At 41.4% G+C, this 27,323-nt stretch overlaps 2 protein-coding genes across 2 annotated transcripts in view; one reads left to right on the top strand and one right to left on the bottom strand.

Moving 5' to 3' along the window:
- The window catches only part of tmem117 (transmembrane protein 117), a 37,324-nt gene extending 10,543 nt beyond the window's left edge, over positions 1 to 26,781 (bottom strand). Inside the window, exons 1-2 of the mRNA XM_070908060.1 lie at positions 26,502 to 26,781; positions 10,420 to 10,552 (exon numbers count right to left, since the gene is read on the bottom strand). Of these exons, the coding sequence (XP_070764161.1) occupies positions 10,420 to 10,552; positions 26,502 to 26,781 (413 nt within the window). The remainder of the gene's footprint in view (positions 1 to 10,419; positions 10,553 to 26,501) is intronic.
- On the top strand, positions 15,077 to 17,759 carry LOC139287174 (P2Y purinoceptor 1-like). Its single transcript, XM_070908171.1, has 2 exons — positions 15,077 to 15,125; positions 16,624 to 17,759. The coding sequence occupies exons 1-2, from the start codon at positions 15,077 to 15,079 to the stop codon at positions 17,622 to 17,624; spliced, it is 1,050 nt and encodes a 349-aa protein (XP_070764272.1). The 3' UTR covers positions 17,625 to 17,759.
- Positions 26,782 to 27,323: the final 542 nt, after the last annotated feature.

The raw sequence follows: 27,323 nt of genomic DNA, 5'->3' as shown, positions 1-27,323 counted from the left end.
CATCTCTGTACAATAAGTGAAGATGAGAAGCTTTTGTTCAGCCCCGCAAACCCACCCACCCGACACACTCGCACACACACACACACACACACACACACCACATCACTCCATTTTCTCCAGGTAATAGCACAGGGAGGGAGGAAAAGTGGGTCAGTCGCCTCCTATATGGGACTTGTGCCGGGAAGAGAGGAAGAGAACAGAGGGGAGCGAGGAGGCCTGTTTGATCTCCTGGCAGCCAGTGTCTTAGAGGCTGAGTGGAGCAGGTGGGCACCCATCACCTCCCCTTCAAGCCCCCTCTCACCCCCCACAGGTCACACTCATGAATATAATAGATGGCGATGGATAGGGCTCTGGCTGTGCTTTCAAGGGGTCGTATTTGAAGTCAATGGCTCCATTCGTCTTTGTTTTCCCCGGTCATTTTCTGGCCGCCAGCAAACCCCAATAAAAATGTTTTCTATTGCACAGAGGGCTCTGGAAAATCTTGCCTACAACCTTGCTGGAGCATAGTTCATTGTTTCCCCTTGATGGTTCATTTTCATTTCATCTTTCAGCTGATTGCATCGAGAGATCTATTTGGCGTGCTGTTCACTTTGTCAATGAGCCGTTGTTAGACAAGTCAAAACAATCTGTTGAAAAGCAGTTGAGGATAATCTTTTTAAGCTATTAGATAACGTAGCAGCTTTAATAGGTGTTCATTTTTAATTACTGTTAATTGCTTGTGCCTTTTCACAACATATAGGAGTCCAGACGTGAAAAGCATAACAAATGCTCGCAGGCAATACATGTATGGTGATACAGAACAATGATGATTAATTGTGGCAAGCCAGTGACCCAAAATGTCAACCGTTTTCAACTACCCGTTTACTGCAATTGTGCGAGAAATAGCCTTCCCTGGAAGGAAACATTATAAATCATACGTCATCAATGCAGCAGGCATTTAACAGATTTGACAGGATTTTATTGACGAAAATGTGGAGTACCGCGGATGACGTATTGCCTTGCTCAAGCCCACAAATAAAACGGCCTTGATTGGAATGGCGATTTATATCTGCATTAAGTCACTTAGACATTCAGTGGCTTGGCACTGATCCAGTTACCAAGGAGATCCCATTGGGAGTCATTTACCCGCAGCGAAAATCTAATCGATACTTCTGGAAATGCTCTCTGGCACCACATGCTAGGTTTTAAATCTAAAAAACTACCCTGCCGCCAACCCCTGCCCTTCTCACATATTTAATTGAGTAAATGTTACCCCTGTGCTGAAAGAGAGGGTTTTTTTTTTTTTGCAGAGCACCTATGATGAGTTTGGGGACTCTTCGCACTGCATGATCAGAGGCAGAACTCTCTGACTTATTCATGCTGACTGAAAATTTAATGGCCTTTAGAGCCGGATGACCTAATGAGAGGATTCAGTGTAGTGGAACATCAGTACAGTAGCACCATGAATAATCAGCCCCAAAATGGCTCCCGTGGCTTAATCGCAGCGCCAGTGGCAGTGTCAGCGCCAGCACGGCCGGCTCAGCCAGCTCTGACCCTCTGTGGAATGTTATCAGGTTTCCCCACACTTGTTCAGACATAATATTCAAGGACATTTCAATGCCTTTCAAAGTCTTGTTCCATCACATGCAGGAAATTACAATTTTGCGCTGCAGAGGTTACAGAGTTATGAGTTTGGACGTTACCCCTGTTTGACATTAACCAAAAGGCTGTTTTAACTGCTGCATTAAAGTGGTCATCTGCAAGATCATTGCATTTTTATTTTGGAGACATCTTTGGTGCTGAGAAGTCATTGTGATATTTTTGAGATTGCTTGCTTAAAAACTGTGGTCGGTACTATAATATCTCTCTTATAGTATTTCATAAAGGCTTGAGTTTGGTAAATGGACTGCATTTATATAGCGCTTTTCTACCTAAGAAAGTGCTTTACAATTTTGCCTCTCATTTGCACTCATAGACCGATGGCAGCGGGGCTGCCATGCAAGGCGCTGGCCTACCCGTCTGCAGTACTCCTCTTTTCTTTGTCTGTTCAGCTACCGCTGCTCATGTTCACATCATAATTCTTCCATCTATATTCACTCCAGTCTGTCAACTGTTGCTTATTTCAACATAAAATGGATCACCTACTGTGCATCAGAACGTTTCCTTATAATTATGTATAGGTTTGTTTTCAGTATCCTTTAATCAGAAATTGGTAAAAAAAAAAAAAAAAAGTACAATTTCCCCAAGCCGAAGGTCCCCAAATACATCCTTTCAACTAAAGATTTGTTTTATTATTGATTAATCTGCAGATTATTTTCTTGATTTATCAGAAGAAGATTTATCTTTTTTTTCTAAAAAATGTGAAATGTGAAAAAAAAGTGAAAAATATATTATCCCAGAGGCAAAGGTATTGAAATTGCTTGTTTTGTCCAACTAACAGTCCAAAACCACAAAATATTCAGTTTCCTATACTACTACATGTATGACACAAAAAAAGCTGCAAATCCTCCCATTTAACCAGTGGAACCAATGAATGTTTGGCGTTTTTACTTAAAAAGGTAAAACAATTATTCGATTACCAAAAGAATTCCTTTCCTATTGAACGACTAATCAATGAATTGACTGACTGGTGTAGCTCTAATTCAGAGAAATTCAGAGAAAAGCTGTAACACCAGCAAATGTTTTTGCATTTTGACTTTATAGGAAGCTTAAACGATCTTTATCAAAATTGCAGAGCAGTCCATTATATCAACTGATTGATCAGCACTAAAGATATGATCATGTCATGTCCTCATTCTACAATATAATCAATTATTCCAAACATATTGTAATCAAAAATGAATAGAATCAATTACTGACTTTTAATTACTGATTTTTGTTTTACACAGTTTGTATGTATGTAATGCAGAACAGCTCTGGATACATTCAATAACATGAAAATGCAGCAGATTGACTCCTTTTAGATGTGAAAGTGCTGTGAGTACATGCAGTTTGACCATGAAAGAGGACACTCTAAAGAAGTTTTAAATACATCTTATAAAAGCCCATTTCATCAATAATCCACACTGCAGCATAGTGCCAAAAACACTTTTTCAATGTCATACTTTGCTATAAACCAAGTAGTTTCTACAACTCCATATTTTCATCAATTTAAAGAAAAAAAGTTTATGGTTTAATTTTACTTTTATTGAAGTCCCAACTAAAAGATTCAAGGCCCACGGGAGCCCTGATAATTAAGGTTATAAAACAGCATGCTGAGCTTTCACTACTCTGAGTCCTCACATACTCCGATTTCCATTAATTTTTTTTCACTGTCCACTTGGACGTATATACCTTCATGCTGGGTTTTATAAACTTGTTTTCTCTGTCAGACAGCCAGTGATTTAGTGACCGTGGCATTTGAGTGACCTCTTCTGCCCTGTAAAGGCTGGACTCATTCAGAACATTAAATTGCGACCTTGGCTGGCTCCACATTGAAATGCATTGCCTGTCTGCTCCGTGTGCACTACAGTACCTAACGTCATATTTACAGTATACAACGCTGAGCAGCAGTAGTTACCAGGGAGCATAAACCTGTCAATACACACTCTCTTCACTATCACTATACCATCTCCCAAGGCAACTTAAAACTTCAATCTCAATTCATCACGACGCACAGAATCAGCCCATGTACTGTATTAAACTGGCTGGAGATCGAGTCCTTTAGTCCTTATCATTCCCCTGGCTCAGGAGTAGGAGTGAAACCCGTCGTGCAGTATCACAGCCAGTACTGTATCAGGCCCTCCATTTACCATATCAGCTTTTGATTAGGACAAAGGGGTCCAAAACCAGGTCTAAAGTAAATAATATGTTTTGGGGTTCCCCTGTAGGTCCCCTCTCTCTCCCCTGCTTTTCCTATCTCTCTTCAGCTGCCCCCCCAAACAATACATGGAGGCACACGGAGCAGGATGACATAATTTGTCTGTGCTGTTTCTGATGCAACAATGGCTATGGTTAGGATTCAGTTAGTTTTTTTGGTTGGGGTTAGGGAAACGTGGTTTGACAGCATTACTACTTCGTTAAGGTTAGGAGACCTTCATCATGTTGGTTACAATGATACCCACTTGGTTAAGGTTAGGGAACAATTGTGGACGTGGTTAACAGAAACCAATGCTGACTGACGGTAGGAAACAGGAAACGAGCAGTCCCCCGTCTTTAAGTCTGACATTTTGTTGACCCTGACCTCCGCACTCTGCTAAATTTGTCGCTCTATAATAATCACCTGACTTCCTTCTTTGCTACCAGTGGACAAGTGTCACAATTACTTTTACTTTGGGGTTTTTTAAATTATGTTTTGCACATGTAAGCACCATATTCTGTTTTCAGAACCCTGAATATGCCAGCTGGAGGATCAGTGTCCGCCATGTTTGCAGGTGCTTCCTCAATTCAAGGTATGTAGCAGTTAGTCAGTCAATAATACATTTGATGATTATCAATGTAATGATGGTCTACATGCTGAAATAAAAGTAAAAGTCAAAAGATTAGAAGGAGAAACTAAATCCAAAAAAGCACAAAAAAAAAAGCAAAATCCACACCGTCAGAAACCAAAGTGAGTTCATCCTCATCTGTTGAGGTAATTCATTCAGTACAGAAATGACAGATTTGCTGGATGTGGTGGAATCAAAGACACACTTGCACTGACGCAGATGATCAGAAGCCTGGATAATATTAGAACCATGTAAACAGGGGCGTGAATATAGGTTTCTCTAATCTTCTTTTTTTGATACAAAAAAAATAACACTTAATCCTTCAGTTTATAGATAGATACATGGTTTTCACTGAACAGCTGTAATGTGCAGTATACGTAACCACACACACAAACACACACACACACACACACACACACACACACAACAGCAATAGACATAGAAAATTCAATCATTTTAGACAAAGAAAACTAATTGCCCCCAAAACATCAAAATGTCTGACTGAAAAGTTTCTTTTTTGGTTGTGTGCCTTAAAATAACTTCTTCTGCGCTGTGTGTGGTATTTAGAAATGTCAGGACATGCTTTATGATGTGGTTTTTATTGAACAATTGGGAACAGCAATCAGTAAATGCAAAATGTTAAGCTTTCAAACAATGGAACTGAAATATTATCAGATATCAATTGTAATTGGGGAAACATAAGGAGGAGATGACTGAATGGATACTGAACACAAGCATGCGCACATGCATCGACAATCCATCTGTCCTGCTACAGTAACCCTTCCCACCTTCCACCTAGACATACATACAGTACACCCATACACTCATCTATAACATCATACATACATGTCAAAGTGTATTTTACCAGTGGACACACACCGTCGTCAATGGTATGATGTTTACTATTTACAACGGTGTTCCTCTTTATGTGACAGTGACGTATGTGGGGGCTGCAGCCGCCACTGACGCTCCTACCCTTTGTCCCAGAAAACAGCAGGATAATATAATCAGAGAGGAAATTACTTCAGTGCTTCATATAGCACACAGTCTGTTTCAAAGATATTCTGAGAGAAGAGAAAATGACTTTGGAGGGAAAGCTTTATACATACTGAACACTTGTTAAACACGTAATTTTTGAGATACCAACAAAATGTGCACGTGTAGGAGTGTGAAAACCAGAAGGACATATGCTTAGGTGTGGGGGTGTGTAAGTATGAACGAGGCAGAGAGAGGACGGCAAAGACAGATCGATTAATCCAAACTGCAAGACGTTTACTGCAATTTACAAACAGCAACAGGTTTTAATAGTAAAACTGTTTCGGACAATGTCTAGAATTGTACTTTGGTGTTGTCCCAAATGATGATGATGTTATGACAAGCAAATCAGTTCATTTGAACATAGAAATCCCTAGGAATTATTATTTGTATGGCTGCAACTAATTATTATTTTCATTATAGATTAATCAGATTAATCAGTTATTTTGTCAATTAATTGATAAGATTTTGGTCTAAAAAAAATTAATAGGCCTAATTCTTGTTTCATCTGACCAACAGTTCAAAAAGCCAAAGATCTTGTCACAATTGAGGAGCTGGAACCAGAGGATGTTTGCCATTTTTGCTTGAAAAATTACTTAATAACAATTCAAAATAATTAAAATCTTATTATCGGCCCACAACCAGTTAATCCAATATGGACATGCGCTGCATTATATCATTGTAAACTCATTTCTTTGGGTTTTGGACTGTTGGTTGGATAAAGCAAGCAATTTGAAGCATTTAGCACTATTTTCTGATATTTTACACACCAAAAATTATTCAATTAATCAAGATACTAATCAGCAGATTATAATGAAAATAGTCATTAGTTGCAGCCCTATTACACAGCCTTCAGTTTGCTCAGTTGTCATAGAGATGTATCTGTTGGCATGCAACCTCACTGGCTGTTGATTTAATCCATAGCACTGTTAGGAATTCTCGTTCATGTTGGCCCACAAGCCAAGCCACAAAGCTCATTCTTGGCCATGGAAACAGTCCAAAACAATCCAGGAGCCGGGGTCCACTTACTAGCTTTTTCCGTAGCTTTCCAAAGTAAAACATGGTCTTCGAGACCTCATTCAAAACCTCATGTTGACAGCTCTGGAAAAAGCTAGTAGGTGGACCGTGAATTGGGATTTCCTGCCTATATCTATGACCAGTGTTGGGCAAGTTACTTTAAAACTATAATCGATTACTCATTGAAAATATAATTACTTTATTACAAAAGTAATGCATCACATTACTCATTATTTTTGTTTCTCAGCTTTCAGATCCATTAAAGGTGCCTTTAAAAGTCCTCCATTTTTCACAATACATCATTGTATTTTCACACGTGTATAAAATGCTGTGGTTTAACAAGCAGGCAGATTACAGTTTGGAGAGATTTACTGACCATCCAGCAGCTAGCTTAGCGTCGGTGGCTGCACACAGCTCTCCAGAAGTCCTGCGTTACTGAGTAATGCGTTTGTTCCCAACACTGCCTATGATTATCTATTTTAAAAAAAAGTAAAAAAGTATATCTATTTCTAAAACTAACAGAGACAGCTTGATAGTTACACATTTCAGCATTAAGTAAAGGCCTGATCACAGAACCCATTGTTAGAAGCATGCTGCAATACTGGAGGCAGCAGCAAGTCCCATGTGTGATTGCATGCAACAGGAGGCATCTACATGCCACAACATGCTATTTATTCAGCCTTTTAAATCCACTCGTCCATGGTATTACCCCAGCTTAGTGCCAGACAAGCAAACAGACAGACGAGGGGGACCAGCATGCACGCAGCACAAAGGATCATGTTAAACAAAGACAAATACCCTCATAATCCCGCTCAGGGTATCGCTGTAGTCAAATGCCACATGCATCCCTCCCTGCTCCTCATCAAAGATATCCACCAAACCCTTCCTCCATCCCATGCTCAACTCTTCCACTACTCAGATTACCCCTCTTTTCCCCTCTATCCTGACATCAATCCATCTATCCCTTTACTGGGTAACAAGCAGAAGAAGTATAGAAGTCATTTTACAGCTTTCTTGTCCCTGCCCCATTCCAGCTCCCTATTATATCCCCACACACTCCCTCCTTTCCTCCACCTTCACATACTTTACCACCCCCTTTCTCTAAATTAGTCATGATTAATGTGTACGCCACGCATTGGGCCGTCTTAATTAAATAACACCATCTAATTAGGGGCTGATTTCGGCTGGTAATGGCGCCGTAAGATGGCGGAATGGGATTGTGCAGCGTGACAGAACATTCATGAAGTCCGTCAAACTCCCAGGGCGGTCACACTCCCCTGGTTTCGAACAAACAGCCCCCTCCTAATCTGACAGTTACATTAAAATGCAAATAGCCCAGATGTGAGGGTTTGGTAACAAGTGTGGATTACAGCTCCCAGGGAGCCACGATGGACAGGCTTTTTTTTCCTGATGTGATATAAGCCAGGTAACAGGTTGATCGCTGTTGACCTCGAAGTGGCTGTTTAAATATTGGCTAACACACTGTTGGACATGTGTAAGATTACACAGTCTGGAAATGTCTTTGAGCTGAGAGATAATGGCTTTGATGAATCCATTTTACATGACTAATCATGAATAAATACTTGTCATCCAAAAAGATATACAATCTCTTATCAGTGATTGTTTACTGGCCTGGTGCCGCAGTTTATCTTCTTTCCTTGTGGATGTATCACTAGTTTTAATTAAATCAAGCTCAAGACCGACTGAAAGGTCAGAGAAAATTAAAGCATATTAATGAGCAAAGGGCACAGGCGGCATACAGCATCAGGTCAGGAAGACAGCAGGGAGACAGACGCCAACCCCCCCCCACCACCACCACCACCTTGCCACACACAAACTCACACACACTCACTCTCTCCCTCCCACATACACATACATGTCCCAGCTAACTTGAGCGAGGTGCGAGACATGAACAATATGTGGTTGGCGTGTGTGTGTGTGTGTGTGTGTGTGTGTGGGATGCCCTGTCTAGCCACCAGAAGAGCATCCCCTGCAGTGCACCATCATGGCTAGATGTCAAAGCCAGCTAACCCGTGCCAAAATACCTACCCTTTAAAAACCCTTGGCAGTAATAATACCTCACAGTGGCTTGTTCTTTCAGTCCAAATGAAAAGGAAAAACACCATTCATTCCCACAGAGGGGCAGCTGTGGCCACAAAGGGATATTGTACTTTTCCTTTGTGCTGTGGCTAAAGAGAAAACTACAACAGCCTCGCTGCAGGGCGAGGGAATGGTTGGAGTGGTGAGGGGGGCGATGCAAATAGGGTTTGGACATAGATCAAAAGACTTAAGTTTCTCTGCATCATCAGGGCTGGAGCACTTCTCCCACTCCCCCCAGACTACCTCCTCCTCAGCCTCCATCACCTTTTTGCTCACTCTGCTGCATTCATGCTATCGCAGCCCCGGAGCCCGTCTTCTGAGGGGCGTCCTGGCAGAGTGTGAACATTGTTCTTACATGTCAGTCTTGAACAGAGATGTGAACACTAATGGTTTTTGGCAGGGCCCGGGTCCTCGGCGGACACACTGCTGGAGCAGAAAGAAAACAAGCGGGAAAGAGGGACAGGAAGGGGGGGGTGGAAAGTGAGGGGCAGGACGAGTGCAGAAAAAGACCAGGTGTCTTGGCAGCGGCGGGTTCACTCGCTTTACAACAGCACCATCTGTCTTTGCGAGGAGAGCTTTGCAATGTTGAATAACTGCTGCTCAACACGCATCTAAAGCAAATAATTATGGATGAGTTTTAATAATGTGTCAGCCAGTTTAATTGTGTAATAGGCTGTTATGGTTTCTACCTTTTGTATCTGGACAACTGATGCGGCTAATGGCAGAGAATGTGTGACATACACATGTTAGATGGATATAAATTATATATTATGTCTCAAAAAATGTCTGATTAACTTATTATTGTTCCTCAAGTATTTATTCGAATGTCATCTGGCGAATCTAGTTCAAAATACACTGACAGAATCTTTCGAAATTTAAAGGCTGAAATGAGAGGCAGTAAAAAGGAATCCTCTTTGTGACAGATACACTCAGTGCGACTGCAAATGTAACTTTTCCCTGAGCAAGCAACATTCATCGTCTCAGCGGACCTGCCCCTCTCTGCTCAGCTGCTCGTTTCCTTTTTATCGGGCAACCAGAGAGAACGGACAAGATGGATGCCGGTGTCACCGCGCTGGCCAGAGTGACAGATGGGCTGCTTATACAAACTCATCCCTCTGGCCATAGAAAAACACAACACCTTGCCTGCTAGCTAATAGCCTTCATCTGCCTGCACCTTATGGATAGTTGATGCTTGTTGTTAATATGGAAAAACAGCAGTGTATAGACAGATCCCATTATAGCCCTGGCCTCCCTCTTGACAGCTTGTACCCGAGTAGACACCTGCCACACTGTTGTTTTTTTTTACAGCCCAAACAAACAAAATGGTAAATCACCTCCCGGCGACCTCGTGTCTGGCTGGCTGGCTTCAAGGGCATGTTTTCGCTCTTCGAGATGGACACATTGCAAATGCATAAACGGATTCCTGTCACTGGCTTGATGTGTGGGTGTCAAGCTCTGCTGTGCACAGTGGTTTCTCAGCAGGTAAGCCAGGGCAACAGGAGCGAAAGCCAAGGCACAAACTGAGAGAGACATGGCAAAAATATCTTGGTATTTGGGCAGAAAGGTGTCAGAAAATAAGTCAAGATCATGGGAGAATAAGTGTGGGTGCTGAAGGTGATCTTTCAGGATTAAGCACCCTCCCCTTGCCTGCCCCCACCTGTGATTTAAAGTCTGGGCTGATTAATCAGGCTGGCATCGAGTCTCTGTTCAGACGAGATGTTTAGATCAATCACGCCAGCCAAAGGGGAGCGTATGGCAGCTCTAACAAATGGGAAGCAGAGAATGAGGGAAAAGGGGCGGAGAGAGAGATTGAATGGCTTACTTCATGCTCCCAGCCATCAGCAGGAAAAGGTTGTAGATGTGTGAGAAGATGAACAGAAGGAGGATGGTGCTGAAGAACATGGTCATCCAGGAGCCATGATCCTCGCGGAACATTTTCAGGCGCAGGTATCGACCTAAAGGGAGCACGACAAGGACACCGCTGTCAGTGGCGGATCAAACAGCATGTCAACCTGCTCACATGTGTGGCCACGAAGATGGAGATGAAAGTAAATAAATTAGTCACACAGATCAATAATGTCCTACTCTGTCAGACATGTGCCCTTTAGGCAATGAAATTAAGATTAAAGACCACTTTGAGGTGTCACTTCCACAGCCCTGAAGTAATTGTCTGTTTCTGACCAATTTCAAACAGTCACTATTTCATCATGTATCCCGACAGAAAATATTCTACATCATTTCATGCATCTGTGGGACATGCTGTCAGTGGATTGATGCTTGCTTGTGCTTCATGACTTCTGCATGATTACAGAAATTATTCAAACATTTGTGACCTGTGGTCTTTTTTTTTTCATAAAGTCCTGGCTTGGAATCAAATTATGGAGAAATATCTCTCTGGCAGAGCATGAGATTGGATTCGGATACGCAGGCTTCTGCACAGAACACACAATCACACGAGCTTGTGCTCTGGTGGCAGCGCTCAGCAGAACTCACAAAGACAACAAGGTTTATTATACAACTTAGCTGCTTGTTGTAACTTGAAAAGACTATAGTTGGTGCTTTTCGCTCCTCTGCGGCTAGCTATAAATATGATGACAGGCCAATTTTAATTTTGTCTGCTGCTGATGACAAACAGAAAAATATTTATACCTTTAATTCAAGGGCTCAATTTTTTTTCTGGTCAGAGTGGGATGAAAAAGCATTACATAAGTACAGTATGAATTACAGAGATATCTGAAAAATAAAAAATGTGTGATGCAATTAGGTGTGCATAATGTAATGTACAACCACTGTCAGAGACCTTGATCTACCTCCCACACTGCTCATGTAACACAAGCAATCTACTTTGGGTTTCAAGGTTTAAAATAGATAGATTATAAAGGGGTGCACCAGAGATTTAATATTGCACTTTCATACAGTTGGAGGACTCACAACAGACAAAAAAAAATCTAAGCAACAGAGGCTGCGATATCCTGATTTTTCGTCCCTTGTATGGTTCAAGCTTCAAAAACACCGGATCCTACATTTGCCATAATGCAACCAATAGCATAATTTTGTTTGGATCTGGGAGACTCTTGACAGACAGCTGCAACCTGCAAGGCGAGAGTAATGTGACAGACGCAGACAGCTGGAGGAGTAAGTAGGCTAGTTTTTGGTAGCCTTGCTAGCTTTTCTACTTTTACTGTAGAAGAAAGGAAACAGTGAAAAAGTGCATAACTGCCATTGATAGCAAAGAGTAAAACACAGTCAAGCGTGATTTAATCAACCTCAAATTTACCTTAAGCTAAGCAACCTGTCACATTTCTATATTCTTTCACCTCTGTTCAATTTTAGTGGCAATGGTAATTTTAGCATTTTCAAAGAAATATAGAAATGATGATGTGATTGATGTGATTGGTGATGTGGGGTCTGTACCTAACAAGCAGGTTCCCTTACTTCTGGAGAATATGATTTGTAGGCCGGGGCATCTCTGCAGCACCACAGTGCTTCATTTATAATGGGTTTTACCTTCATCAAAAAATTGTAGCTCCTGCGATTTGGTTGTTGCACTTGGCCATATTTCGATGGTATTTTGATTAATTGTTCAGCCCTAAAAAGTAGCATCACTCTGTAGCACCACTGTAACAATCGTGAGTGGACTGAGTTTTGTAGTTCCAAAAACCACCAGAGTGGTACGCCTTCTCTCTAGCTCATAGTGTCACGTCAAATTCAGCAATCGCATTCTCCGAGTTAAACTTTCATTCTTATCATATCAATGATTTGAGCTGATCAACTTCATAGTTTTGAATCAGGACCTTCTGTATTTGGATCAAGTAGCTCGTAAGAAAATAAGGTGGGCAGATTTAGAAGGCTACAGCTGTTATTTCAATGCATCAGGTATATATTTAATCAACATTTAGGTAAATATAAGAATCAGATCAGACATGATACCCAACATAAAAGGACTCAATTCGGGACATCAGTATAAATAGTGCTCATGCTTCAAGGTTACAGAATTGACTGTTAATTAAGAAATCCTCTATGAGTAAGCTTGACTATACACCTCTATTTCCACTGTTTTACATATTGCTCACACACACACACACACACTTCAATTCAAGGCTCTCCCTCTGCTTCAGCTCTGTGAGCTGTGATCCGGTGCCAGAAGCGGCCATCTTCCCAGGAACAACTCTTTGTTTTTCTCTCCTCTAGCTCAGTCAGCATCCCTTTGAGTTACAGCTCCTCGGAGGGCTCATTGTGTTTGTGTCCACACACATACGCGCACGCGCACACGCACACGCACACGCACACGCACACACACACACACACACACACACACACACACACACACACACACACACACAGCAAAGACAGCAAAGCAGAATGCTCCATTTATTTTCCCATCACAGCCTGGCTGGTTTATTCTCCAATAGTTTTACATGCTGTTCAATCTCAGCTTGCTCACTTCTATTTTTTCCGCTGTGCACATAAAAACAAAGATGCTGAGAATCCTATGGAGATGAAGATCTTTGTTGAGTTAAAGTGCAGTTGATGAATGACCCTCCTGTTGTCAGTTCAAATATATCATGCAGAAAACAACAGATCTGCAATGTTAGTTTAAACTTTGGTTATTTACTTATTGTGAGCTTAACGGAAGAGAATACAAAGTTCAATATTCCCTTAATAACAACACTTGACCTTAAAAATTTGGGGAGTTTTAGCAAAAGCAAAGTGAGGCCACACCATACGTCTTGCTCTGTGGTATTTCAGGGCTCATCACCGATGCATAATTGAATTGACTTGCATGGGTGAACTTAATTGCCACCAACGCCAATGAGCCCTGGCTTAGTTGTAGGTGCACAGTCTGTATCGGCAGATCTGACTTTTAAAGCAGCACGCCGCGCCAGCGAGCACGGCCGCTCTCGCAGCCTATATGGGCAGGCTTTAACTAGGGGGTGATTCAAGACTATTCAGCCAAGCAGTTTGAGTCACCACACCTCCCGACAGTAGAGGACCCCGATAAGGGGTGATTCATGAGCACTGTCTACTGCGAGGCTCAGCCCAGCAGGGGACAACAACAGCCACACACACAAAAACACACAAAAAACAACACAGAGGGAAGAGAGGGAGACACTTGAGGAGGACTTTCACTGCAAAAACACCCCCTCAAATGGACCAAGCTGGTTTATTGCTCTCCATTTTGAATACTGATTGCAGTATTTACAGTATTATTCCTCTAATGCTATTTTTAATGTTCTGTTTGGGATGAGATCATATCCACCTCTCCTCAAGTTATGTCCAAATAAAAATAAAACACATAGCAGTGTCTCCATCTAGTGGTAAGAAATGGACACACACCAAAGAGCTGACTGGCAGGTGTCTTCACACTCAACATACTGTGTCCTTCTTGAATTGCAGGTTCTGTAAACACCATAAAACACAACATTTAGTCCAGCTTTTTTGGGAGGAAGGTGTCCAATACAACCCTAGTCTTTGGGAAGAACGCATTACACCATTTTGTGCTTTATCTTTCTTTACATACAGGACTTAGAGACAGGGTACCTCTAACTGTGTCCTCTTGTGTCATTTGTATCAAATCTTGTATCAGATCTGTGTCTGCATTCAGTTGCCACAATTATTTGCATTTGTGGAAAAACAAATCCACAGTTTTGGGAATTATTTAAATGTAGTGGCAGCGTAGCAGAAGAATATCCAGGTATTAGTCTATGCTCAATAGGCTAAGCAGTCTGCCAAGGTACCTGCTTTCAACCTTAGAAATAATTAACAGGAATATTAAAAGGATTTTCCACAGAACTGGCAGTTAAGTCTCAAACCCAGTGAAAGCATATGTATAGTATATGCGACATGTCAAATCAGGACAAAACAGAACACAGTGATACAAGCATGTCCCTTAACGAAACTGGGGTTTGAGTGCCTTTTATACACTCAGTTGTCAGTTTATTAGGTACACCAAGCTAAAACTAATACTACCTCATTTGCTCACCCCATTGATATCCATGAGCGTTTTTGTATGTCTGTATGTTTCAACAAAAACTGAACATTAACACCTTCATGAAGGTAGGATGTATTGTAGGACTGTTGTATCATTCTTAAATCCAATTTTTTTGGATTCCCACTCAGTCCAGATTGTCTCAGGCAATCAATGGACTGCCGACATTATGGTTATAAAGTAGCTCAGGTTATAAAGTCACCATATTGTATTGTTGTAATCCACTCACATGACATACAGAAGCCCTGGAGTCAGAACAAAACATAACATAACTGGCGAACATGGACAAGCAATTCATGTATCTCAGACGTTTTAACAGTGGTTTTGTTTAATCCTCCATTTCCTGTATTACACACACACATACACACACACACACTGAGCAGTCTCACAGGTAAGGCAGTGCACCAACAGCTCCTGACAGATGAGAAGCACACAGCTGGTGGAGGAGGAGTGAAGGCGACCCGAGATGTGATCGCTGTCTCCATTCATCATGATAACGCTCTTCAACAGCAACAACAAGTCTGACACCGCTAAGGGAGGTAAGTACAACCTGAATCTCTTTTTATTTTTTACCTCTACCTTAAACATTTTAACATGTTTTAGGACCAAACAGTAACGATATTCTACTTAAAAGTTATCAAACTTTAAAATTAATTTAATTTAGCCTACAATAATGAACTAATAAACTTTTGTCTAATTTTTCTAATTTCTTGACATGAATGTTGTCTAAATAATGTCAATACTGTCTACATTATATTGTATTCTCATCCTTTCTAAAATGATTAATCACGGTGTAGCTGTATGATAACAAATCCTGTGTTTTATTACTTAAATGTCACAAAATAAGATATAAAAACTTCTCCCTTTTAGTGTGTACTGACAGGTAGACATGAGACATGATCTAGGTTGAAACAAGCTAAAAGTAAATTGTAAAGATCTGCTCCCCTGAACAAAATGAATGTATTATCTCTGATTAAGAGCAAACAGAGGCTGACATAGTGGAGGCAATAGATCAACAGTCCCCGGGTTTCGTTGTTCGCAGCAGACACGCATTCACTTCCTGGACACACTGGTGAGGCTCAGAGACTATGGAGACAGCTACTGTAAATATAGAGGGCCCTGGGAGACAGCAGGTGAACACATCTTACTTTAAGTACTCTCTGAGAGCAGGGCTTACCGGCAGAGTCAATAAAACAGACTACGACCTACATTATTCTGGAAGATGTTAAACTCTTGAAATATAAAACCTACTAAAACTAAGGATGCTATATAGTACATCACATCCAGTGTTTCATAGAGCTTAAATTCCAGACGGTAGATGGTGTAAAAACATTATGATTTACTTTTTAATACACAGAATTTAGCATGTGTGATATTTTGTTTTACAATCTTACATCATGAGTTTTTACCTAAACGATATGCAAGACCATCATTTATGTATACCAAGTCAATCACACAGAATCGTAACCTTTATGTGGTAAGAGAACTGGGTCATAAAACAAGATTTTTTTGTGTGTTTTAGTCTGATGCTCACTCGATAGGTTAATGCTTTTAGTGCCAGAAGGTTCACTTTAAAGAAAAGTACTTATGATTCAATTTGGTTCAATTTCCTGTGACTGACAACTTACCTGGCAGATCTTAACTGTTGTATGCTTTAAATTGTGTTTGACAGTTCAGGCAAAATAAAAGACATATTAGGAAAGCTTTAAGAACAAGCAACCAAAACACTTGATTAAAGTCAGGCAATTGTGATTATGGTTGAATTAAAATGCAAACATTACAGGACGCAAACTCAAGTCTCCTGTGTAAAAATCAAACATGCCACGTGCCCATCCAACACCAAGACCTGCACCCTTACTTTCCACAGAGTGCACAGTGCTTTGTGTGTTGGTACAGAACTTTGGCATTGGCCGCAGCTCGTGAGGTGCAGAATCAAATATGGAAGTAATTCCTGAGGGTGTTCTTTTTACAGTCTGCCTTGCACGCCCTCCAACTTTATGTGCAATACTAAAATGCTGGACTGTCTTTAATTCTCAGAGGTGCTTCTGGAGTTCCTGAACCAGTCAACAGTGTTCTGCAGCCAGTTTGAGAATGGCAAGTGGTATTGCTATGTCCTGCTGGTCCTCTTCTCTTTTGCCCTTCCTGTGGGGATCCTGGGAAACATCGCAGCTCTAATCAACTACATTTGCTTCAGGAAAACCTCCAGCACCAGCAATGTTTTCCTGTTGAACCTGGCTCTGTGCGACTCAGCCTGGATCCTCACCCTCCCTTTCACCCTCTACTTTACCTTTCAGAGGCCGTACCTCAAAGACATACAGATCTTCTGCCAGTTCAAGAAGATCTCCTTCAACATCAACATATATGGCAGCATCCTCTTCCTCACTCTTATCAGTTTCGATCGTTATGTTGGGACTGTGCACCCCATCAGCTCTCTCCGCTGGTGGGACGTGGGTAAAGCAAAGCTATGCTCAGTCTGCACATGGGTCATGGTGATCCTGAGTTCCATTCCTGACTTATTTGTAACTTTTGCTGTTCAGCGACCAAAAAACGTCACTGTGTGCATGGACCACATCCAGGGCCCTTTTATCTACGTCAAGACAATCACCATTATCAGAACAATAGTAGGCTTCCTGCTACCATTCAGCGGCATGTTGGCTTTTTACATCATGACAGTTCGTGTTTTGAGGCGTCTCCCGAGGGGTAGAAGGCACAGAGGAGCCCCACGGGCAGGAGGGAAGCCCCTGTGGCTCATCACTGCCGCCATACTCGTCTTTATGGTTTCCTTCGTGCCGTACCACGTCATGATCATCACCCTGGTGTTCATGAGGATCAATAACCAGGTCACACCATCCAACACCAACGTCCTCTATGCCTCGTACGAGTTCTTTGAGGCCATGTGCAGTGTAAGCAGCTGCCTGGACCCAGTGCTGTATATTGTGGCTAGTGAGCAGTTCCAGAGGAAGCTGCTGGCCTTGAAAAGAGACCGATACAGGAGGCTGTGCTGCAGAGCCAGCAGGAGGGTCGGGGTAATTGGGTGAACCCAATGCATGACTTTTTTGGCTAGTTACCTTAAATTGCCTTGGCTGTATCAGTGTTACACATGTGCCAGTGGCAGATGTTAATGGTACAATTACCTTGGCCTAAAGTATGCTGGTAAATTGCTCTATTATGGAACTGGAATGAAAAAAGTAAAACTACTGTGGCTGATAAATTGACAGCAGTGTAAAATCAAGGTTAAACATGGTATGTTTTGCACGACAAAAACATTTTATTAAAATGTTAAAATATATTTGTTGTCTTGTTGATTTGCTGATTTATATTGTTGCAAGCAGTAATATAAATCAGCAGTGGTCTCATCCTCCTTTACAGTTGTATCTGGAAAAATCAGTGCACAGTCCACTTCTGATTAACAGATATTGCCAAAAGACACTAGTCTAGGGCTACAACTAACGAGTATATTTATTATCAATTATTCTGCTGAATATTGTCTTGACAATGGTAAAAAAAAACAGTCTAAAACCAAAATCTACAAAGGTATAAAAGAGAGATGCTGGCACCAGTGAATGTTTGCCATTTTGGTTTGATGAATGACTAAATTAAAACACCTATGGGAGATTTTGGAAGTGTTAGAGAGCATCATCATCAAAATACCTAATGAGGGAATATCTTTAGGAAGAACGAGTTACAGAGACTTATAGAAACTATTCCAAGAAGCATTGAAGCTCGTGGTGGCCTTACTAACACAGATTTCTTCCTTCAAATTGTCACCCATCTATATACAGCTTGTGCAGTTCAGGTCTGACTTCAGATTACCTCTGCACCAGTATCATTTCAGAAAAGCACAGGTGAATGAATACAGCGTACTAAAACAAACCCACCACCACCTCCTGTTCAAATATTTTGTAGCGCAGTTAACTGGACACTGCACATGGAAAACATGATCAAAATGAACAATGAAAAAAGTAAACGCCAGGCCTTGAAAACCAAAACATGGCTAATGTTTGGTCACACAGTAAGTGATACCATCATTTCCATATTGATAGCACAGTCTTCCAATCTCAATCACTGCTCTTTGTATTCAAGTCAGCAATTTGCACACATTATGAGCAAACTGTAAGGGCAGCTCCACTCTGTACTTTCATCTATTTTAGGTTTCAGTACGCAGCGCTGCTGTATCCTGTTTTGATTTGAAGCATCAGAACAACAATCCTGACCTCCTTAGGGACCCTAATGAACATTCTCCCTCAAACACAAATCCAGAGTGGAGAGAGCCTTAGCAATAGCGCTGCCTGGATCTTAGCATGTACACACTAGCATGCCCATTCATCACACCCATTTGCTGGGCCGCAGCATCACAGGGGGGTTTGGGAATAGCCGTGACTACGGCCACTAGCGTCCCCAGAGCTGAACTCCTCTGTAACTAAATGTCTGGATAATAAATCAGAGGTGGGAAGTGACAACAGAACTCCCTCCGCAGGGAGAGCCGAGACACAGAGAGCTGGCTACTGGGCCACTGTACCACTGTACCTGCTCCAGTAAGAGGCCTGTTAGATCCTTTCATTTTATTTATGGCTTGGCTCCAGACCAAAGGAGTCATATATTTCAGGTAAATAAGCAATTTCCTTTTGGCTGGTTTCCTTTGTTTGCGAGCTCTTGTCATTATTGCTCTATGTCTGCGTCTCCCTGTCTGCTGTGCAAACACCTTTGTGTTTTATCACATGGACATTCACTCCACAAGTATAGCGCATTAATAACGTCTTTGTGAGAATGAAGAATTATCTGTAGGTTTACAAAATGTTACAATATAGTTTTGGGAAGGAAAATGTCAATGGTTTAGGTAAGACACTTAGACACATCGGTTGAGATTTTGGGCACTTGGGGCAATGTAACATGCAACATTGACATATTAACATGTTTTAAAGTTTTTAGTTGCTAACTTTGTGTTTGCTGTTTGGTGCTGAGTAGGCAGCAGAAAGTGCTGTTGCTGTTGCTGGAAACAAAGATGATGAGAGCGGAGAGACTGAACTGAAACAGTAAAGTTGGAAACCTTAAAAACCAAAACAAGCTGAAAGAGGCTAAAATGCTCTGCAGAACTGAGGGGAACTGCAGATGATAATTCTCTGTGGTTTTGGCACTACATACAAAACCATTTTTTCCATTGTTAATATAAAATTATTGATTAGCATTTGCTGCAAATAACATGAGACAACAAACACAAACATAAACATAAGGGATGTCTACCATATAGTTTGGATTCACAGACAACAATACAACCACCCATAAATGACGACTGCACTGAAATGCATCAAAGACTCACAGAGTGACAAAGTATAACTTCAGGCCGCAGGGGCGCAGCAGTGCACTGACACCAGAGCAATCATACATTATTTAAAGAATAAGGGTGGCAGCCTCCAAAGCCAAATAATACAGACTGGCCTGAAGGAGAGTGTAAAACATACAGCTCCACAGGGCAACAGAGGGTTGTTGAAGGCTGAATAGTCATGAGGCTGACAATTATGCAGATAACTGCAGATCAGCTGTATAGATCAGAGGGGTCGCATTGCTATTTGTGGATTCCTTGGCGATACACTGATGCCAGAACAGTGCCGTTGTTGTTCTGAACTATTCAGACAAATGGGTGGATGAGAAGTAAAAATATACCTCAATTCAGACAATTACCAAATTAATCAAAAAAGTTGTTCAATAGAAAATTAATCCACAACTATTGACAACTGAGTAATCATCACTGCTTTTCTCTATTTCTATTTTTGTAAAATGGGTTATATTTGGACTAAACCAACTATTTCAAGACATCACATCGGGCTTCTGGGAAATTGTGTTGGACCTTTTCCTAGATTTTCAAAAATATTTCACAGTTTAATCTATAACGACAATAATCTGAAGTTGCGGCTCTCCTTATATAAAAAAAAAAAAGCAAACTTAAAGTGTATTTAATGACTGGAAATATGTGTAATTTCCTGCTGATAAATTAAAAGGCTAATTGTTTTGGCACTAGTCTGAATAGAAGCAGAGACATGAATTCACTCTCAACAGCAACACATTCTCTCCGAGACACACACGGACAATAAAATACCCCGCAGCGACACACACACACACACACACGCACACAAAGCATGCAGGGAGCCTCTATCCTGCCAACCACCCATCCACTCCTACACACACACACACACTCACTCCACTTTGACCCGCAGCCACACAGTGCCGTACATAAGCCATCTCAGCCTTTGCGTGGTACAGTAATAACATATGACAGAACCCAGATGGCATCCTGCAGGCTACAATCATCAAGATCAGGGAAAGGGGACGAGAGGCACTCCAACAACAGAGCAACCAATGACATGTCTCAACTAACACACACACACACAGAGCTCAGATGAGCATCCAATAGTGTTAACAGCTCTGTGATCAACAGAAACAGGTTTTCACATTACTGTCACCTTTTTTGTGCTGTTCACACTATTGAGGAGCCTCAAATAACTCATCCAAGTGGAGACAAGCGGTCAGTGTTTGATTGAATGTAAGTGTCGGTAATAACATGCAAAGTAGGGTCTAATCCAGTTAAGACTGCGCTCCACATGACTCAAAATTACCCTTCAATTTACCCTTTAGAAGTCACAAAGCCTTGGAGAGAGATAGGTGAATATATTATGCAAATCTAAGGACTGAGCCAGCATGAGAGAGAAATGAGAAGTAGTTTCACTTTTCCTATTATGGAGATGGGCAGTGAGAGAGTCATTTACTGCAAAGGTAGGCCCATGATACAAAGCTTTAGTGCTGTGGTGCTGCTACATCACTGCAGTTGTGTTCGAGGTATTTGTTGTAAATATTATATAGGTTTTAGCTTAGCTTACCACGGAGGCTGGAAGAAGGGGAAACGGTTAGCCTGGCTCTGCCCAAAGGTAACACAATGAGCCTCTAAATCAGCAACTCTAAAGTTTATTAACTAGCATGTTGTATCTCTGTCTAATCTGTCCAAAAACCGAAATGTAAAAAAGACAAGTTGTGGTTTTACAGGGGGTTTTGTGCTGGGCATTTCTTGGCCAGGCACAGTGACTTTCAGACAAATTGTCTTTTTAACACTTTGGTTTTGTACGAATTAAACAAACGTGATAACATTAAACAGGAAAGTGAAAAAAGCGTATTTGCCAAAATGTTGAACTACTCCTTTAAAATGGTGCTTAGTAGGTTAGATATAGGTTTGAATGTCAATGGATTTCACATGTTCTATCTGCACATCATCTGACCTGTGGCACTCTTATTTTGTTGTTCTCATCAATGTTGTCAGTCAAGGTTTAAGCATCCTTCGCTGTCACTTCCCCTAGAATACGGAACAGATTGACATCTGCCAACTTAAATCAATAATTTTTTAAAAATGTGTTTCCAAATCATCTTTCTTAGTCTTTGAGTCTGTGTGATCTTTATGTGTGTGTGTGTGTGTGTGTGTGTGTGTGTGTGCGCGTGTGTGACTGAGTGAGAGAGAGTCTACTAATCTTTATTTTGTGAGAAGCCAAAGTCCTTTTACATTTGTATGCTGTCTGAGTAAAAACAAAAAGGACATTTTTATATGTTTCCCATGTGGAAGCTAATACTGTTTACGATGCACTTCCCCTAAAAGTGTTAGAATGAAATATGTTTTTCTTCAAATTCTTGGTTAGTAATGCTTTGTAAGTGAAATATCTGCAACCTTGACCATGATCGGTCCAAAGGAGTCTCTGTCTTCACATTTAAAAAGGTGGCTTAATCTAATCCATGGCTGAACACAAATAAACCACACTCAAACTGAAATAGACAGCTCACAAACCCAGTGACCTAAGATTTAATACAAATGTATAATGACAGCCAGTCTCCCTCCGAATGACCAGAAGTCATTGGCTACCGCCCACTCCATTAGAGAGCACATATAGCCTTGAGTGGCTGAATAGAACAGCATAGGTTGTTCCTTGAACCTCAATTGTAGTCTTAAATCGCATAATCTGTCACAAGCTATTCATCACAGAGAGTTTATTCTGCTTTTGTCCAACAGAGGCAAACCGAGAACAATACTGAGCACCTCTGCCTACTGCCTAAACATAACTGAATATAAGGATTGCAAAGAGACAGTGTTATGCGACAACTGGATTAATATTTGTGTGGGCTTCTGAGGAGGTAAATCACATGTTGCGGCAAATACAGGGAAAAAAAGAAAACACTAAATCGCTAGAGGGAGGAGGAGGCATAATTCACTACAAAATGTTTTTCTAGGCCATCATAAATGATAAATGATGCAGGTGATGTGTCAGTTTTCAAAAACAAAGTCCGTTTACAGGTTTGGGACAAATTGATTTGAAGTTAAGCATAGCTGCAAACAGAATGGGAAAATAACTCCAGTTATGGAAGGTATCATATTTGTGAAATGGCATCAGAAAACACCATCTCAAAGTGTGACTGCAGAAAACACTTTCAGTAGTCACAGATTATGTCTAAAGTGCTTTTTCAGGTACTCAATCCTTTGCATGGACTGTGTTTCTATCCAGAAGTGTTCCCACTGCCCGCCTACATATCAGAGAGCAGAAGAGATAGTGGATAGAGATCTGCAGGCTTTAATAGAGACATCATGATGTGCAGTTGGTGGGCCATGTGGGCCTGTGTGACAGATCTATAATAGATGATAGATTTTACAGTGGGCCTGGTTCTAGAGTACAGCTCTTATGCCCTACCTGGGTTGTGATTACATAACTGCTTCACTGAAATGTTGTGCAGGACACATCTCGCCTCTCCAACTCTCAACACCAGCCTCTCCTTTTTTTCCTCTCGACCATATTCTCTTCATCTGTCCTAGGACACACACACATACAACCACACATGCACACACAAAACATCACCTCTCTCACACTTACAGAAACACAAACCATCTGTTTGGAAGCTTGCTGAAGCACATTAGTTGTACCTGGCTGCAGGATGAGCTGCACTCTTTCAAAACTATCTGCATGGATATATAACGCTAGAGGTAACAGATGTGATGGAGGTTTCTGTAATGAGTTTGGTAAACCAACATCATAGATCAGTGTTTTCTCAACCTTGTCTCGCAGGTGACCCCATTTTTAGGACCCCAAATTCTGACGACACTAGCAGTTTAGGTTGTTAGTGTCTTGTGAATTTCAATATGACATTCTTTTGTATGGGCCAGCTCCAAACTGTGTATATTAAAAAGATTATATACATATCTATATATCTATATATATAGTATTTCAGACCTATTTTTATTGGCAGTATATCAAATTAACTTCTCTGTCTCAGTCTTCAAATCTCCAAGGACCCTGTATGTAAACAGCATCAAGTAACCCCATGTGGGGTCCTGACTGAAAGGAAGAGAAACTTGTCAATGAAACGATTGCAACTTGAGAAGATAGACCAGCTGGTATTATCTGATCCACTAACTGTCCACCATGTCCAGGAAAACCACAGTCCTCAAAGCCATTTTCCATTTCCCCTCTTAGTGAGGATTCTGTATTTGCAGAAAGTATCATGTCATCATGCACTCTTGCCTTTCTATTTATGCTCAGAGAAGATGATCACTCTGAGTACTACCCCCCCCCATCCCCCATGCCCACTGCCCTCCAATTACAGTCATTAATGGTTCATCCCAAGATAAGCCAGGGTGGCCAATAATATCCGGGCCTAAATGAGTTGTGAAGTGAGTAGGAAATGAAATGTGTGAGTTGAACAGAAAGCACTGCGAACTGCTGCACAGTTTAAACAAATGAAGGGCTGATGAAATTGGAGTCACGGCCTTATGAGAGGAGAGTGAAATGGAAAGAGTCAAGCTGGTAAGAGAGCCACAAGAGAGAAAAGGTTGAGGTTGTAGGAAGATGTGTGAAAGAAGAGGAAATGCTTCAGGGAGGTGTGAGAGGTGAAGGAAGTGAGCAACATGAGGACTGGCTCATGACTAAAATATGTAGTATGCGGATGTTCATAACATATCAGAAAAAGCATTAAAACATTACAGTAAAAACATTAAATCAAATAAAACACTTCTGTTTATGTACATGTTTTATTTCACACTTGCTTTGGCAATGTAAACATCTGTTTCCCATGCCAATGAAGCCCCTTTGAATTGAATTGAATTGAATTAATGATAACTGCATAACAGAAAGAAGCCAGCCCTACCCGACCCCATAATCCTGTGTGGCTCCCCAGTCAACACTGTGGAGTCCTTCCACTTCCTGGGCACATCATCATGCAGGACCTCAAGCGGGAGCTGAACATCAGCTCCCTCACCAAAAAGGCCCAGCAGAGGATGTACTTCCTGTGGCAATTGAAGAAGTTCAACCTGCCAAAGACAATGATGGTGCACTTCTACACCACCATCATTGAGTCCATCCTCACCTCCTCCATCACCATCCGGTACGCTGCTGCCACTGCCAAGCACAAGGGCAGACTGCAGTGTATCATTTGCTCCACAGAGGTGGTGATTGGCTGCCATTTGCCATCCCTCCAGGACCTGTACGCCTCCAGGACCCTGAGGCGTGCAGGAAAGATTGTGGCCGACCCCTCCCAGCCCAGACACAAACTGTTTGAGACACTCCCCTCTGGCAGGAGGCTGCGGTCCATCAGGACCAAAACCTTGTGGCACAAGAACAGTTTCTTTCCATCTGCAGCTGGCCTCACCAACATGGCCGGAGACCACAACTGACACTGACTCTATACCCATTCTTTGTATGTGAAAACCTACTTGGCAATAAACTTGATTCTGATTCTGATTCAGAGATGCTAGTATGCATGTTGGCTAACTGGCGAGGTTTACTAGGACACTTAAGTGGAACAAAGCTATCACCGATGTACTGTACGTTTCCTCTTCCAGGCCACTGTCACTGCAGACGTTGTGTGCATTGTGGGTAATGTAGGCGCCATATTTTTTACAAGGAAGCAGAATGTATAGAATAAAAACATAATAGCAGGTCCTGCTGAATCGATTTTGATCTTTTTTTTTTAAACTGTCCATCGTGAGTGCAACAATGTTATAGAAGCCCAATGCTAAATCAGTTGTCTTTTAATGTTATTAACATTAAGCTATGCTTTTCCTGCTGTGACATGTCAAAATGTCTGAATGAAAAAGATCTATTGGGTGGTTGTGAGTCCTTATGTGGGATATCAAATAAACTTATATATATTATTATCTGTCATATCACTTTTATTGTAAGACACAAAATGGTTTCTCATGTCTAAGCTTCCCTCTCTTGTTTGTTTTGCTCACTCTGCATATGCAGCCTGCGAGGGGAGAGTGGGTGTGAGCAGGTCATGCATCTTTATAACGGGTTGCAAGCCAAAAAGGTTGAGAACCGCTGATCAGATACAAACAAAAGGAGCACATATTCTATTCAGCACCAACAGATCACATAAATCTCCAGTATTGCCTTTGTGACCTTTTTGATTGTTTCATCCTTGCAGTAGCTTCACCAATCTAATTAAACCTACAGCTGAAATGATTAGTTGATTAAATGGATTATTTTAAGCATTTGTTGAGTAATTGTAAGCAAAAATACCAAACATTTCCCAGTTTCTGTTTATTTTTAGGTTTTGGGGTGTTGGTCCAATAAAACAAGCAACTAGATGACATTACATAGGCTAATGGATTAATCCAGAAAATAATAAGATTAATCGACAATGAAAAGACTTGTTAGTTGAGAAGAAAGACGAGAAAGGGTGGATGCAGGCAGGAGGACAGATACAAAGATGAGAGCTGATTATAAAGACATGATAATTGCCTTTCATTACATTACTTTTGTCAAAAAGTGGTGTGTATGGTGCTGTTCACTGATGAACAGCCACAATAAAACAACTCAGGAGGAAGGTTCCCTCCCTCAGCAGAGCCATTACTCTGCACATTCCACTGCATTATTGTGCGCATGACTTACCAAAGAGCTGGCGGTGGAATATAAACTTCCCGGCTAACAGGCCAGTGATAATGGCCAGAATCCAGCACACTACTTTCAGGATGTTCCATCCGAGGCCCGGGTACTTGTTGAACAGGAAGGAGAAGCAGTTGCCCACCACAATCATATGGGCCTCAGTCTGACTGTGAGAGATGGGGTCCTCTGCAAAGATGAGGAAGTTGAAGAAGGTGACGAGGTAGGCCACGATGAGGCGCGACCACGGGTGCTGGAAATAGTAGCGAAAACGGGCATCTATTTCCATCCTGCTGAGCCCCCCAGCCACACTACACCTGGGAGTCAGAGAGAGAGAGAAAGTGCTTCTTTCAGTCAGATTACATTACACTCACATCAGCAGGGCAGATTAGAGTGAAAACATCTCTCAGTCTGAGATTAGTGGTGGGAATTTAACTGAGGTTTGGTGCAGACTGGGATTATGCTAAATTCAGACAACTCCGATAGTTCAGCCACATTGCCAATAATACACCTACATGGAGATTTCTTAGCTTAAAGACAGGCTTTCCCATCAACACTAAGATTACCACACAAACGAAAACAAAAAAGAGCTGTCTTGATCTGTCTGGTTAGTAATGCCAACACAGCAAAAAAATTAACAGCATGAGAATAGGTTAAACTAATAAAAAGTTAATGTGTTAACTGAGCTCACAATCTAACAAGAAGCTGCTCTACAAAAAACTAAAGTTCAAGCTTTAAAAACTAAATTCTTCATCAGCCAGTAAAACAAGTTGAGGTGGAAGTGTCATACCTGGATCAGGTAGAACCCTGAAGCACTCAGCTGTAAAGCGC

This window comes from Enoplosus armatus, chromosome 6 (assembly GCF_043641665.1).
Source record: "Enoplosus armatus isolate fEnoArm2 chromosome 6, fEnoArm2.hap1, whole genome shotgun sequence".
NCBI lineage: Eukaryota > Metazoa > Chordata > Actinopteri > Centrarchiformes > Enoplosidae > Enoplosus > Enoplosus armatus.
This window is presented reverse-complemented; position numbering and strand designations above follow the sequence as displayed.

Bases quoted from the DNA above. Each gene is read 5' to 3' on its own strand.
- LOC139287174 (XM_070908171.1), top strand. From the start codon at position 15,077: ATGATAACGCTCTTCAACAGCAACAACAAGTCTGACACCGCTAAGGGA. The intron at 15,126-16,623 runs GTAAGTACAACC...TTTAATTCTCAG, and splicing joins GTCTGACACCGCTAAGGGAG to AGGTGCTTCTGGAGTTCCTG.